Raw genomic sequence first — 13,803 nt, forward strand, 5'->3', positions numbered from 1 at the left:
CAAATCCGGCCCGTGGCACAGTTACACCTGGCCCACCAGATCATATCATATTATATATAACTGGCTCACCCGTAAACTTAACCTTGATGATTAAAAACATCCCTGTTAAGTCATAAGAATTAGAAAAAGTAAAGAGTTAAAATAATTTAATAAAAAGTCAGGAATTTGGGAAACGAAATTTGTGTTTTCATTTCATATTTTCTAATTTGCATCTCACAGTTATAACTTAAAGTTTTGGTTTTGACTTTTTATCTCATAATTTGAACATTTAGATTAACGATTTTAATTTTCAAATCATGTTTCGATGTTTTAAAATCATGAAATTGAATTTGATCTTACATTTTGAACTCCTAACTTTGAATTTTAATCGCAAGTATTAAACTTTTCTATTTAAAATCTTATATTTCTAGCTCATCTTTGGACCTTAATAACTCAATACCTTGAATTTTATCTCATATTTTGGCATTGAAAACTCATTATTTAGAATTTTATTTTATATTTTGACCTTTAAAACTCTTGATTTTAAATTTCATCTCATATTTTCACCTTCTAAACTCTTGATTTAGAATTTTTTTTCTCATATCTTGACATTTTTAACCCCTAAATATAAATTTTAATCCCAAATATTGACCTTTAAGATTCAAAATTTTATTTTTTTAATCTTATCTTTTGACCTTTAAAACTCATTGTTTTGAATTTTATCTCGTATTTTGACATTTAAAACTCATAATTTTGATTTTTTTTTAGTACTTTAATTGTTAAAGATCACAGTTTTAACTTTGAACTCTTAAAAAAAAATTCTCAATCATTTATCATCAATGTTACCCCCCCCCCCCAAATTTACGTGAAATTTTGACCCTGTTAGGCCTTCAGGTTTGACCCAAATTCCGAATTTGGCCCCTGCAGTGATTGAGTCAGACATCCCTGATCTACATGAAGCCCTGAGCAGATTTACTTTCCTTGTTTGTTTGTTTTCTGTGATAATCAGTCATTTACAGTAGTTTTCTACTGGAGCATGACTCTTGTATGTTAAGACAGAAATCTTGAAGTTGAGAAATCTGTCTGGTCACTGGAGAGGGCGTTTCACTTTCGCTGCTGAGACATTGTTAAATTAAGCATTGAAAGTGCAACTTCTCAGGGAGTTTGTGTGTTTGCATCCTCTGACTCTGACACCTCTCCATTAAAGCATGTCCAGTCTGTCCTGTTAAGCATTTTTGCACATTTGGGTCTGTACGAGACTTTTGCCTATGTAGATAATAGGGCTGACACCCTCAAGTCAGCTGGTCAAGTAGTTAGTCTTCAAGCTCTTGATCACAGAGGAAGTGGAAGAGGGGAGTTGGAGGGAGGGCTGACAGACAAACAAAGCAGTAACACAGAGTCATAATGTGTTATTTTCTGATTTTCCACCGTGGTTTGGCACTGAAGAACTTAAAAAATATCAGAAGCTTGACAGAAAGGTGCAGGAGTTGATTGCATGGAAGTAGCGCGAGTGTCTCCACTCTGCAATCAGTCACAGCATCTACCCTCTACATCTAAACACCCTGCACAAAGGCATGATGGGAAAACTCTGGCCCCCAGATTTGAAATTGGAGTAGGCGGGGCTTGGAGCTATTGACTCTCTACAGTGTTGGACTAACACTGTGAAATAACTCTAACACTAAGGGCCATCCACGCTGAGTGGAGTTAAAACACACTTTGAGTGTTAAAACCAAAACTGAAATGTTTAACACTGAGAATTCAACACTCCAGTTTTTGCTGTGCAGTCATAGTTTTAGTTGCCAAAATTAACACTGCTGTACTCGACATCAGGCACGAGTCAGCTTGAAGAAGTTGGTCTTGGGCACGGCTGAAGTGGACTCGGGCATGGTATGAAGAAGATGTGAATGCAACTGGGCTGCAGAGTGGACGTAGAAGCAGGAAGAAGGCCGTTGTTAATGACTTATTTATACAAAATAAGGACTCTCAAGAAGCCCAGTTGGTCCGGGCTAATCACAGCCATACTCTGTTTTCTGATTTTAAGCTGCTATTGTCCAGCTGCAGATTCAGCCTGGCAGCTTGCAGGACTAAAAAGCTTTATAATTCCTTTGTCTCTGCTGCCATTAGCTTTTGAAATGACTGTGTGCCTGTGTTAGTTTTTACGATTCACTTTAATTGTTGTATTTCACTTTATTGTTCACCGTCTCTCTGAGCCTCTATTAATTGTATCTTCATGCTTAATCTATGATTGGTTTTTTTGTTTGTTTTTTTTGGGGCCTCTTCATGCCTTCACCAGATAGAGGAAGGACAGTGGACGGACTCAGAAACAGGGAAGTGAGTGGGGAGAGACATGTGGCAAAGGGCCACAGGCCAGACCCGAACCCAGGCCACCCGCACACATGGGCAGCACCTCAAACCACCCGACCACCTACGCCCCAATCTATGATTGTTTTGGGTGAATAATACTGTGCAGAACTTTTGGGCATATCTGGGCCAAAACTGAGGCTGACGTCAGGCGTAGATGTGGCGAGTAAGCTGCCTGAGGGCGCCATCGAGCAGGAAGGAGGACTGACACAACCCTGACAATGGCCTTGCATATCACTTGGGGCTGAGGAAAATAAACTGTTAAAAAAATAAAAAATTAAAAAAACAAAGTCCACACCTTCAGGGCGGAGTAAGGGGTGGATGTGGGGAGCAAGCATGGCATGGAGGGCACTGTCTGGGCTGGTAGTAGGGTTGCCATAAGCCCCTTGTCATGTTGTGGATGTCCCAAGGGCTCCAAAACCACAGGCAGTCTCCGGGCATATACCAGGGATGAAAACACTCAGACAAAAGAGATGCCAATGAGCTCAACATGTGTTGAGCCTGACTATTTAGTCGACTGCAGTCTCTGTAAATAACTGAGTGAACAAATTCCCCTTAAGGGCCAGTATTTAACTTCTTCTTCTTGTGAAATTCACATAACTGGACATCCAATGTAATATCACTGGGCTATATTAATCTCCACTGACAGTTCCTTTTTTATTTGACGTCAGGGCTAATTTCCTCATCAGCTCTTTCAGTTCAGAAGAAAAAAAAAGGAAAAGAGAAGGGAGCTGGAGAAATCTGAAGTAAGAAGCTTTTTGTTGTCTGCAGATCTCATACCTTTCTGCACAGTTGTCCTGGCAACGAAATACAGTCATCCTCTTGTAGTCGAAAAAGGAAACTCCTCTCAGTGCTCTTTTCTGTGTGTCGTCCACATAACAGCCGATATATTTCGCTGAAACAGAGAAAAAAAATGTATGTTAGCCATGTAAACAGAAGGAAGAGACAGGTAAACCCCACACAAGTAAACAAAAGATGCTGTTTTTATGGTTAGATTGTACTTTATTAGTTAAAAAGAGCTGTTTGACTGTGAAACTGTCCATAAATAAACTCCTCTCACTGCAGTTTCTTCTTCAAGTATCAGAGCACAGGAGGAGTCCAAAGTGGGGCAGAAGCTTTATTTATTCATAAAGACACACATCCCCTTCTAGTGGCCTCTTACTGTAGTGGCAGTCATCTCACTGCATTATTTCACAAGTGCGTGGGGGTTGGGTTTCAGCGAACCTCTGCAGAGGCGAGCAGCGTCTTCCTTCATATTCAGAGCAGACTCCTCAGTGAAACCAAGCTGTACGGGCTCCACTGTACCTTTAACAAACAGACCTCTCACCATCTGTGCTGTGCCATTACCCCTCTGAGCCTCTGATAATAGCTCAATGAGTCCCTGGCCTCTGCATTACTTTAATTGTCATGGTCTAAAGGCCTGCATTTGTGCAGCATGTGGTGCAGGACTATAATCTGCTTCCTAACTATTGTTGAGCTGGAAAATATAATCTGCTTTACAGTGTAGGGAAACAATGATTCAAATGGAGCTGCTGCATCATTTTGTGCCATATATTCCTGCTGGAAGAGAATGAAACAGCATCTACAGTATTGGAAAGGTATTATTATTATATGCTAGTTTGTTTAAAACTTAGCATGCAAAATCCTCCCTCTTTACCTGCTGAACCTCAAACCACTTAGTAGCTGTGTTTTTTTAATCACTGTGATGTGAAAACAGTCAATGAGTTCATGAGAGAATCTATTTAACCCTTTACCTACTGAGTCTAAAAATGGCGATGTGGACATATTTTGTTATTATGGCTGTAAAATAGTCAGGAAATGCCCTAAGTCTGAGAGCTTTGGTCCCTTTTCCCAGGAGTACTTCAACTTGACTTTTGCACATTATATGGAATTGTCAGCAGTTTAAAAGAAGAAAAACACAAAAAAGGATTTGTTTTTCATGGCTTTCATGAGAAAATTTTGTTATTGCTCATGAAGTTTTGATTTGACATTTGAAATGTGAACTTATACATGTTTAGAACAATCACCAGTCATTTCTTGAGTCTAGGACTCTGGGTGTGCAAAACACAGTGCAAAAGATAACTATATACATAGGCGACAATTAGTGCAAATAAAGGTGGAAAAATGCATTCTCAACATTCTCAAGTAACATATTGTTATTGCACATGTCAGACAAGCACAAATGCCTCTATAACGCTATTTTTTGAAAACAAAATCCCACTCTCGCTCGCTCTCCTTTTACTCTCTTCCTACACTCCCCTTCTCACTCGTCTTCTGCCAAAGCTGCCGTTTTCACGGTGTTGTTCAACATTACCGTAATATATATACCACACATCATATATTGCTGGAAAGCACAGATTCTCAGCTCTCTGTCAGCATTGGAATTTTTTAGATTGAGCAAACTTTCGTGGAGTTACAGTGTTGAGAATCCATGTAGTGGTCTTGCAATACTTATGGTGTTTTGCTATGAGTGCCCACGTCTTATGGTTGCGAGTACCATAATAAACCATATATGTGCCCATGCCCACAATTCTCAGCTTTCCAACACCATTGGAATTTTTCTGATTGAACAAACTTTGACAGAGTTACAGTAATAATACTCCGGACATATAAAACACAGCACTGGCACTGGGTCAGTATCTAAAGGGTTAGAAACAACTGTTCAGTACCAATAAATCTGGTTTATAAGCTGCTCTTTTAATACTTTTTTTAACCTAAAAAGTCGGCCAACATGCTGGTATAAAGTGCTGAGACGTCATTCCTGCAAATGCATCCAGCTGCTGCTATCACAGACTGCAGGAGACCTGACATGACTGAAAACTACCCTGTTCACTATGTATTAACTTCACTGCTCAGAATATGCTGGAATACATAACAACCCAGACCCAACCGGCAGGGGTTGGTGTCACTTTTTAATTTTAACTTAGTTTTTCTTCCTTGTTAGGTCAAACAGTAATCTGACAGGCCACATGGACTGTTTCATGTCTCCACTGCATGGAAATTTTTCACATTCATCTTAGAAAGCTCCCATAAAGCATTTGAGAAGGGCAGGACTTTTCAAAAAATTCTCTGAAGGTATTTGGAGGAACGTTCTGCCTGTCACGTTCACGATGGGCCAATCAGAGCGACAAGACAAAATGATGTTGTGTGCATGCTCTTGAGCTGACAGACTACGGCAGCAGGCATCGGTTTGCCCGCAGAATTGGGCTACTTTTAACATACTGCCATGGGTAGATTTTTTTGTCCGCGGGTTGAGCAGACCCATTTTTATGTCTTGTGTATGAGTATTTAATTTCTGTAGCAGAACAAACTACTCTATTTACACTCAAGTACAGCTACAACAACCAGCGGAGAGGCAGGAAAACATGGAACATGGCACACAGACATACACGCCACCCACAGAGAAGCAGAGTGTCTGCGGGCAATCAAGCAATATACGCAGTGTGGCAGAGGCTTTACTGTATTATTTTGAAATTCAGCATCAGGCTTGGTTGTTTTGGGCTAGTTTTTATTGGCTATTGGGCTGGTTTTGTCACACAGGCCTGGTAACCCTGTCCAGTTCTGACAAAACTGCCGCTGTGGCTAAGTCCAAGCTAATCACTCGACTAGCATTCATTGTATAATCACACTCACACAACTAACCCTTTCCCCCATGACTCTCTAACTCATGCACTGATTGGTCCTGGTGGATTGGAGCTTTTTAAGATGGATTTGCATGATGAAAGGGTGGAGTCTGGCATATCCATCTACTGTACTTTGCAGGGTTAACACAGCAGTAGAGATCCACCAAGAGTGAAAACGAGGGCTGGTGTTTAAAATAATTTTGATTTATTGCAGTAATAATGATTAATCAAGGCTGACGATTAGTGCTCTATTTTAAGCAAATAACTGCTTTACTGTCTCTTTCAGCTCACTTTGGTAAAGACACGTCCGCGTTTCCCTTGGTTTCATCAGACCAGAGAAGCAGTCTGAGAGTCTTTCAGGTGCTTTTTGGCAAACTCCAAGAGGGAGCTCATGTTTTTTGCACCTCGGAGATTTCTGTCTATCCACTTTTCTAATCACTTCTCTAATTTTATCAAATTTGCAAAACACTCTAAAAATTCTGAGTGTAGATCAATAACTGTAGCATCAGGCTGCTACACAAAACTGAAAAAGTGAAGGGGGTCTGACTACTTTCTAAAGGCACTGTACATGACCTCTCATGGCCGGACTGCAGCACGTTTGGGGCCCACCAGGGGGCCACAGCCCACACTTTCGTAAGCACTAGATCCTGAACAACGCTATCACGTATGGCGTGTTTTCTGTATATGATGCGGGCATAGCAGGAACTTAAGTCAACAGAGCCTCAGCTCTCTCTCAGTCGACTGCTGTGCTCCTTCAGTACAGAGCACCTCTGTGCTGCTGCAGCGGGCTGGCTGTGTGTTTCACTGCTGCAGTGAAAATCTCCCGCTGCAATGTGTTCTCAAAAGCAAGTGAGAAGTTTGTGCAGAGGAGTGCACAGAGAGGAAAAACTAAAACACATAAAGGTATTAAAGCTGCACAGTGATGAGAGATACAGGAAGCGAGAGAGGACGCAAAGCTGCTGATTCCTCCAGAGCCACTTTAGCTGCAGTCCTGTGAGGCTCAGAGAAGGAGACACCTTCATTTGATCAGATAAACCCTGGTCTGGGTGTTCACTGTAAACATGTTTGTTTTCTGGCCTTAAGCCTGAGGAACTAGCTCACCACGCTCTATGAAAACAGATTTCTTTAATAATAAGAGACCTGCACTGTACTGTGGAGTGACTCAGAGCTTTCTGTGTAATAAAATCACTTCTTTATTTTCTCTTCGAGCTCGCAGAGGTTGGCGTCCGGCCCAGAGTGGAGCGAGCTAAAAAATGAGGAGAGCAGCCTCCTCGTTCTGTCTCGGCACAGACAGACGGAGCGGCCATCACTTTGTTTTACATTAATGTGAAGTTATGTCTCCACCCGCCTGTGCTGCACTGTGAAACCAAACAAACCACAATGGAGTTACAGTAACAACCTCCAGGTATTCATTACCATTCAGCATCTTTTTAAAGACTGTACGGACATAAATGAAGAGAATATTACAGCGCTGACATCAGCCATCTTTCTGCTGACTGAGTACCTGTACATTCAACCCTCCAGCAGCAGTTCTCCAATGGTGTGTCAGGGCACACTAGTGTGCCTTGTGGCAAGTCTAGGTGTGCCTTGGGAATTTGTACAATCATGCACTATTAGTACAACTTTATGGCGAGTAGTGTAATCAGGCCTGCGCACAGATCTGCCTGGGCCCCTGAAAAAAAATAAAAAGGGGCCTCCCCAGGTGTGATTTATTGATATCAGTGCATGTGTGTTGGATCAGCGGCATTTTTGTCAATTTTTCATCACTTTTTACCTCTTTTTACCAATTGTTTGCAACTTTCACCACTGTTTTGCTGCTTTTAACCCATTATTGCCACATTATGCCTATTTTCACCCATTTTTTTGCCTTTGTTTGGCCACTTTTCTGCCCTATTTTACATATTTTTCTTCCCTTTTAACCTATTTTTACTCACTTTTTTGCCACTGGTCACCCATTATTGCAGCCTTTTTGACGTCTTCACTAGTCTTTGCCACTTTTAACCCATTTTCTGGACACTTTATTTATTTATTTTTTTGCCAATTTTGCAATAGTTGGGAAATTTTTGCCAAATTTTTCATCACTTTCAGTCCCTTATAACCACCTTTGGACCACCTTTGAACCCATTATTGCAACATTGTGCTATTTTGCCTACTTTTGACTTTGTTTGGACACTTTTTTCCCTATTTTTGCCATATTTTTTCATCACTTTTAAGCCATTTTTACAACCTTTGCCAAGTCTTTTTACCTTATTGTCACTTTAAACACATTTTTTGTTACTGTTAACCCATCTTTTGGACACTTTTTGCCAATTTTTTACTTTGATTCACCACCTTCTGCCTGATTTTGCCATGTTTTAGCATCACTTTAACAATATGAAAATGGTGCGCCTTGAGATTTTGGCTTAACCTTTAGTGTGCCTTGGGCAGAAATAGTTTGAAAACCACTGCTCTACAGCACTGAAAGCAGCAGTTCTCATCTGGTTTGGCATCAGGACCCACCAGTAAGCTCTTACCAGAAAACACAACTCAAATGTTAAAACATTTTCAATTGCTTCAATTTTTTTTTTAAACTGTCGCACAGTTGTTGGACTTTCAACAAAACAAAGACAACTGAACAGGACAATTCAAACATGTCAAAAAGTGCATGGATATAAAAAGCATGCATGTTTACATTTTATTTTTAATCCCTTTACCCAAGATAGCATGCAATTTCAGTTAATTTGTGAGGAATTGCCTTTTTATCTTGGGAAAACCAGCTTTGTTATCCCAAGAAAATTAGACAAATAAGTAACCTTGCAAAGCAGATGGATATGCCCGTTTCTGTGTTTCACACTTGTAAATCCATGCAAAGCTCCCGTCTGTTAGAAAGTGACAGGACCAATCAGCGATGAGGGGCAGTACTCTCAGGCGCGGCAGAGTCGTGATGTAAACAAGCAGCAGCAAGAGCTGGAGCAGTTATGGAGGAAGAGATTAGCGTGGATGCTGCTAAAGCGCCAGTTTTATCAGAACTTGATGACATTTCTTCGTTAAAAGAAGAACAAAGAACAGCAGTGCACGTTTTTTTTTTTTTTTTTCAAAAATGACAACGTATACGTAAAAGCATATGGGACTTTGCAGTGCAGTTTGTATTGATTAGCTCTTTGCATGTGCTCTGTGGATCAGATACTGTCTTTTTCTGTCATTTTTACCAGTTTGGCAAATTCAGAAGCAGTGCTATTCTTCTGTGGCTTTGGCCCTTAAACTTAGCCAAAGTCACATGACCATGCATGCAGAATTGGTCAAAAAATTCAATAATATTAACAGGAAAAGAACCCAAAAGAAGCAATCTAAAGGAACCCTGGTCTTGCATTTACATTTGACCTAAAGAAGACAGGTGAGTTTTCCTCCATCACTGACAAAGCTTATGTCAGATGTCCCATCTTTGATTTGGCATGGGAGAAGGGACACTGATTAGTGTGGTGCCATACTGTTGTGTGTCGAACCAAGGGCGCTTTTGTGTTTCTGAAACACTGAACTACACTAGTTTAGTTTAAGATTGACCCCCACCAATGGAAAAAAACACAGCGGCCACAGACACGGCTCTTGATTAAAGGATCCAAGAGTTCTTCCACAATAATTCTTCTTCACGGTGAGGCCAGGGGTACTGTTACAGGAAACTCTGAGCTCACAATCTGCTGTTGATTTGATATCACATGATGGAAATATCCACTAATGTTGTTTTAAATTATTAACACTTATTAAGGCAGAGCGAGGACAGAGTGGCAGGATAAGAAAAGAATGGAGGATAATAGAGGCAAGCTAAGGGAATATTTGAAACCCTCTAATCAAGTCATTTGATCAGGTTACAGTAAGAAAAGAAAGCAGACTGGAGAAATCTAAATGTATCTAAATGAGCCAGTATATAATATATCTCATTTAAAGAGAGGTAGTAGCTAAAAGTCCTTGCTGCAGAAGCAGATACAGACCATACATGTGCTTTTTATGACTTGGTGCCAACTAAGGCCGAGGTCAGCATTATGTTTGGTGTGGTCTGTCCATCTGTCGCTCAATTCTTGTTAACCCTTTAAGCATTCTAGGGACATTTTGTGCCATTTAGGTTTTTTTTATTTTCAGGCCATTTTGGCTGTGTTGAATAAAAACAGTTCATATTTGCCAAAGATATTCTTTTTTAAAACTGTTTAGAATTGTATTTGTTGCCTAAGCTACACAAAAACGGACACATTTGTTCCAAAAGACAAAAATGTCCATTGAAAACCATTGAAAATGTCATTTTGATCCCACATTTATCTCCACATAGACTAATGCCTTACTTCATCTTAACATTTCATTTTGGATACTAGCTTTTAATTTTTAATATTTATATTTGTCCACCAGATGGCGCTCCTTTTTCCCATTCAAAGCATGCCACAAAATTTCACTCTTTCTTTCTTCACACTGTTTTCTGCAAGGGTGACTGAAATGATAAGTGTGTGTCACTATTTATGTTGGATTATGGTGTGTGTATTTTATTTGAGCCATTGTGATTTTGTTCTGTTAAAAACAGTGGAGTTGTGTAAACATACTGGCCTTTAAAGGGTTAAAATCCCCAAATATATAACCAATATTGATGTGTATATTTCAGGCTGAAGTAGTTTTAAAAGACTGACTCCTTTAAAGTGCAAAAATACTAATCTCTAATATTTTTACAGCAGTTTTTGGGAAGCAGACTTATTTTTCCTCAGGGACAAATGGGAGGATAATATCAGGATATTAAAGCTGCTCTCAAGGGTTAAACAATATAATGAGAATGACTTGACTTTTGAGGTCTTAAGTCAGATATTTCAGTCATTAAGCTTCAGCTTCATCTCTTGCCTAACGATCAAATTAAGAACACTTTGAGGGATTTTCTTCTAACTTTGCACAAATGTCCACTCTGAAAAATCATGGCACCATCTAAAGAAATTCAAGAGAAGATTAAAAACAGTCATTGACATCTATCAGTCTGGAAAGGGATACAAAGACATTTCTAACACAGAGAGAGCTATTATCCACAAATGGAGAAAACTTGGAACAGTGGTGAATCTTCCCAGGAGTGACCAGCCTACCAAAATAACTCCAAGAGTGCATGGATGACTCATCCAGGAGGTCCTTAAAGAACCCAGAACATCTGAAGACCTGCAGGCCTTGCTTGACTCAGTTAAGGTCAGAGTTCATGATTCAACACTAAGAAAGACACTGGACAACAATGGCATCATGGAGAGTTCTCACGCCAAAACCACTGCTGACCAAAAAGAACACAAAGACTCATCTCACATTTACTTAAAACATCCTGATGATCCCCAAGACGTTTGGGAAAATATTCTGTGGACTGATGAGACAAAAGTTGAACTTTCTGTAAGTTGCGTGTCCCGTTCCATCCGGAGTCAAACTAACAGCATTTCACCAGAAGAGCATCATGCCAACAGTCAAACATGGTGGTGGAAGTGTGATGGTCTGGTGCTGCTTTTGGACCACTTTCTACTGACTTTCTGATCTCTACAAGAAAATCCTGAAGAAGAATGTCTGGCCATCAGTTCCTGAACTCAAGCTCAAGCTCACTTGATCCTAAACGCACCAGCAAGTCCACCTCTGAATGGACTAAAACAAAAATAATCCCCCCTTGGACCCACTCAGAAAAAGTACACATTATTTGAAATTGTTTTCATTGACAAATTCCCAACATAACAGACCTATATAGACTTGTTCTTGACCAAAGATCTATATCCAAACTATCAATTAATATGACGGTGTATTAGGGCCGCTCTTGGGAAAAAGAAATGCTAGTTTCAAGAAAAAAAATCAGGTTTATAAAGTTAATTCATAAGAATGTTTTTTTTTTAATGAGTTTAAAAGCCGTAAATGTCCCTGAACCCTGGATTCGAATTTTTGAGATGATAAAGCAAAAAAAAAAAAGACAAAATCTCAAAACTGTTTTCAGTTTGGTTTCTTGAAAATTGAAGACTTTAAAATCTAAAATTTTGACTTTTTTTTTCTTGTAAAATCCTAGTTTTTGAAACTCTGAAAAAATTGAAAATATCAGACTTAATTATTCTTAAAAAATTGATTTTTTTCAAAATATATATATTTTATATATACATATATATTTTAATCTGTTAGGTTGGCCCCTATTTTTCCTGTGTTTTTTTTTAATGAACATCTAATTTTGCCATCCTCAGAGCAGACAAGGTCTCTGCCCCCCCTGAGATCTTTGGCGACCCCCCAAGGGGTCCCCGGACCCCAGGTTGGGAACCACTGGTCTAAAAGAACAAAATGAGGGCTTTCGAGTGGCCTAGCCAAAGTCAGGACTTAAATCCAACTTAGATGCTGTGGCATGACCTTAAACAGGCCATTCAACCCTTTCAATGCTGCTGAATTAAAACATATCTGTAAAGAAGAGACGGCTGAAATTCCTTCACAATGATGTGAAAGACTCACTGCCAGTTATCACCAATGCTTGCTGCAGTTGTTAGTTTTGGTTCATCATGAATAAAATGTATCTGAAATGATCTGGTGGAATACAGTAATAATAAGAGTAATGGGATATTGTTGTTAATAAACTGGACAAACACACCTTCTGAGATCTCATTTTTCAGTACAGTCCTTGTAGGCGTGCCCCAGAGCTTAAAGGTAAAGCTTTCCTGATAGGATCCTGGAGCTGCTCGGTTTATAAACAGGCGGATAAACGTGTAAATCCTCTGATAAGAAAATCATTAAGATGAGGTGATAGTAAGGCAGCCTCAGGGTGCTGTAGCTCCTCAGAGACTCACAGAGAGCTGTAATCATAATCATCATCACCAACATCCTCCAGAGATTTCCTTCAGGACCAATTACAGAGAGACGCTCTCCGTCATTAAGAAGCTGCAGTCAGTAATCAGGGATTGCTTTGGATCAGCTTCATATAAACAGAAACGCTGGGGCATAATTTCTGTCTGCACCACAAACAAGCCTGGACTCTAAAGTTTTAAGTGTTTTAATTGGATAAATATCAGCAGTAATAACATCCAGATGAAATCATGATTATCATTCTAAAACACTTTTCACAAGAATTGCATTGTTCACACTGAGTAGTCATCAATTTTGCATAAGTGCAATTATTTCTGCAATCGTTAGCATATGTATTAATCATTCCTCCATTAAAAATGTATGTATTCTACTCACGCTAATCAGCACAAGTACAAGCTGCATTTAATTTTTTTATTCCTTATGATTTTATAATGAGGGTGAAGCCAAGAGGAAAGTTCAAACATCATTCATGACTTTAGTTTTTGTTTTTAGTTCTAGAGATGTGAGAATACGTGACGAGTCTGTGGTTTAAAGTCAGATAAGAGACATCGATATCGCTGCAGTGACCTCCATCTCTGTGCTACAGCAGCTCCATTTGATATCACAGTTAAATCAGCTGCAGGACTGCAGGAGAGTTTTAGCTGATTAGGTACCGTCTACTATCCTAACACAGATGTAAGGACAGGTAAAGTCATCAGGCATGGTCAAGAAAGACTTTTATTATTCTCTGTCTGTGCTCATCAGGTGTGCGTGCTCTGGAGGGGGTTGTGTTTGGCACAATATCAGGTTTTTAAACTTCAATATAAATCAAACCACGATATCTGGTTTGATACCATGACAACAAAAAAGAGAAGCCCCAGGCTCTCAGTGCTGACTTATTAGAACTTTAAAGGTCACAGATTATGCAAAATACACTTTTTCAGGCGTTTCCAGCAAAAGATAAAAAAACAGGAGAATCAGAACCCCCCCCCCACCTTTCACAAAAGGTGTGCTGAAACAAGCCGTTCTCAGATTTTCCTCTCATGATGTCATGTGGGGA

At 39.6% G+C, this 13,803-nt stretch overlaps 1 protein-coding gene across 3 annotated transcripts in view; it reads right to left on the reverse strand.

Moving 5' to 3' along the window:
- wscd2 (WSC domain containing 2) overlaps window positions 1–13,803 on the reverse strand; it is a 118,515-nt gene that overhangs the window by 30,282 nt on the left and 74,430 nt on the right. For all 3 annotated transcript variants that reach the window (XM_041788441.1, XM_041788438.1, XM_041788440.1), the window contains one exon: window positions 3,121–3,235. In XM_041788441.1, coding sequence (XP_041644375.1) covers window positions 3,121–3,235 — 115 coding nt within the window. The remainder of the gene's footprint in view (window positions 1–3,120; window positions 3,236–13,803) is intronic.

The sequence above is a fragment of the Cheilinus undulatus genome, linkage group 5, assembly GCF_018320785.1.
Source record: "Cheilinus undulatus linkage group 5, ASM1832078v1, whole genome shotgun sequence".
NCBI lineage: Eukaryota > Metazoa > Chordata > Actinopteri > Labriformes > Labridae > Cheilinus > Cheilinus undulatus.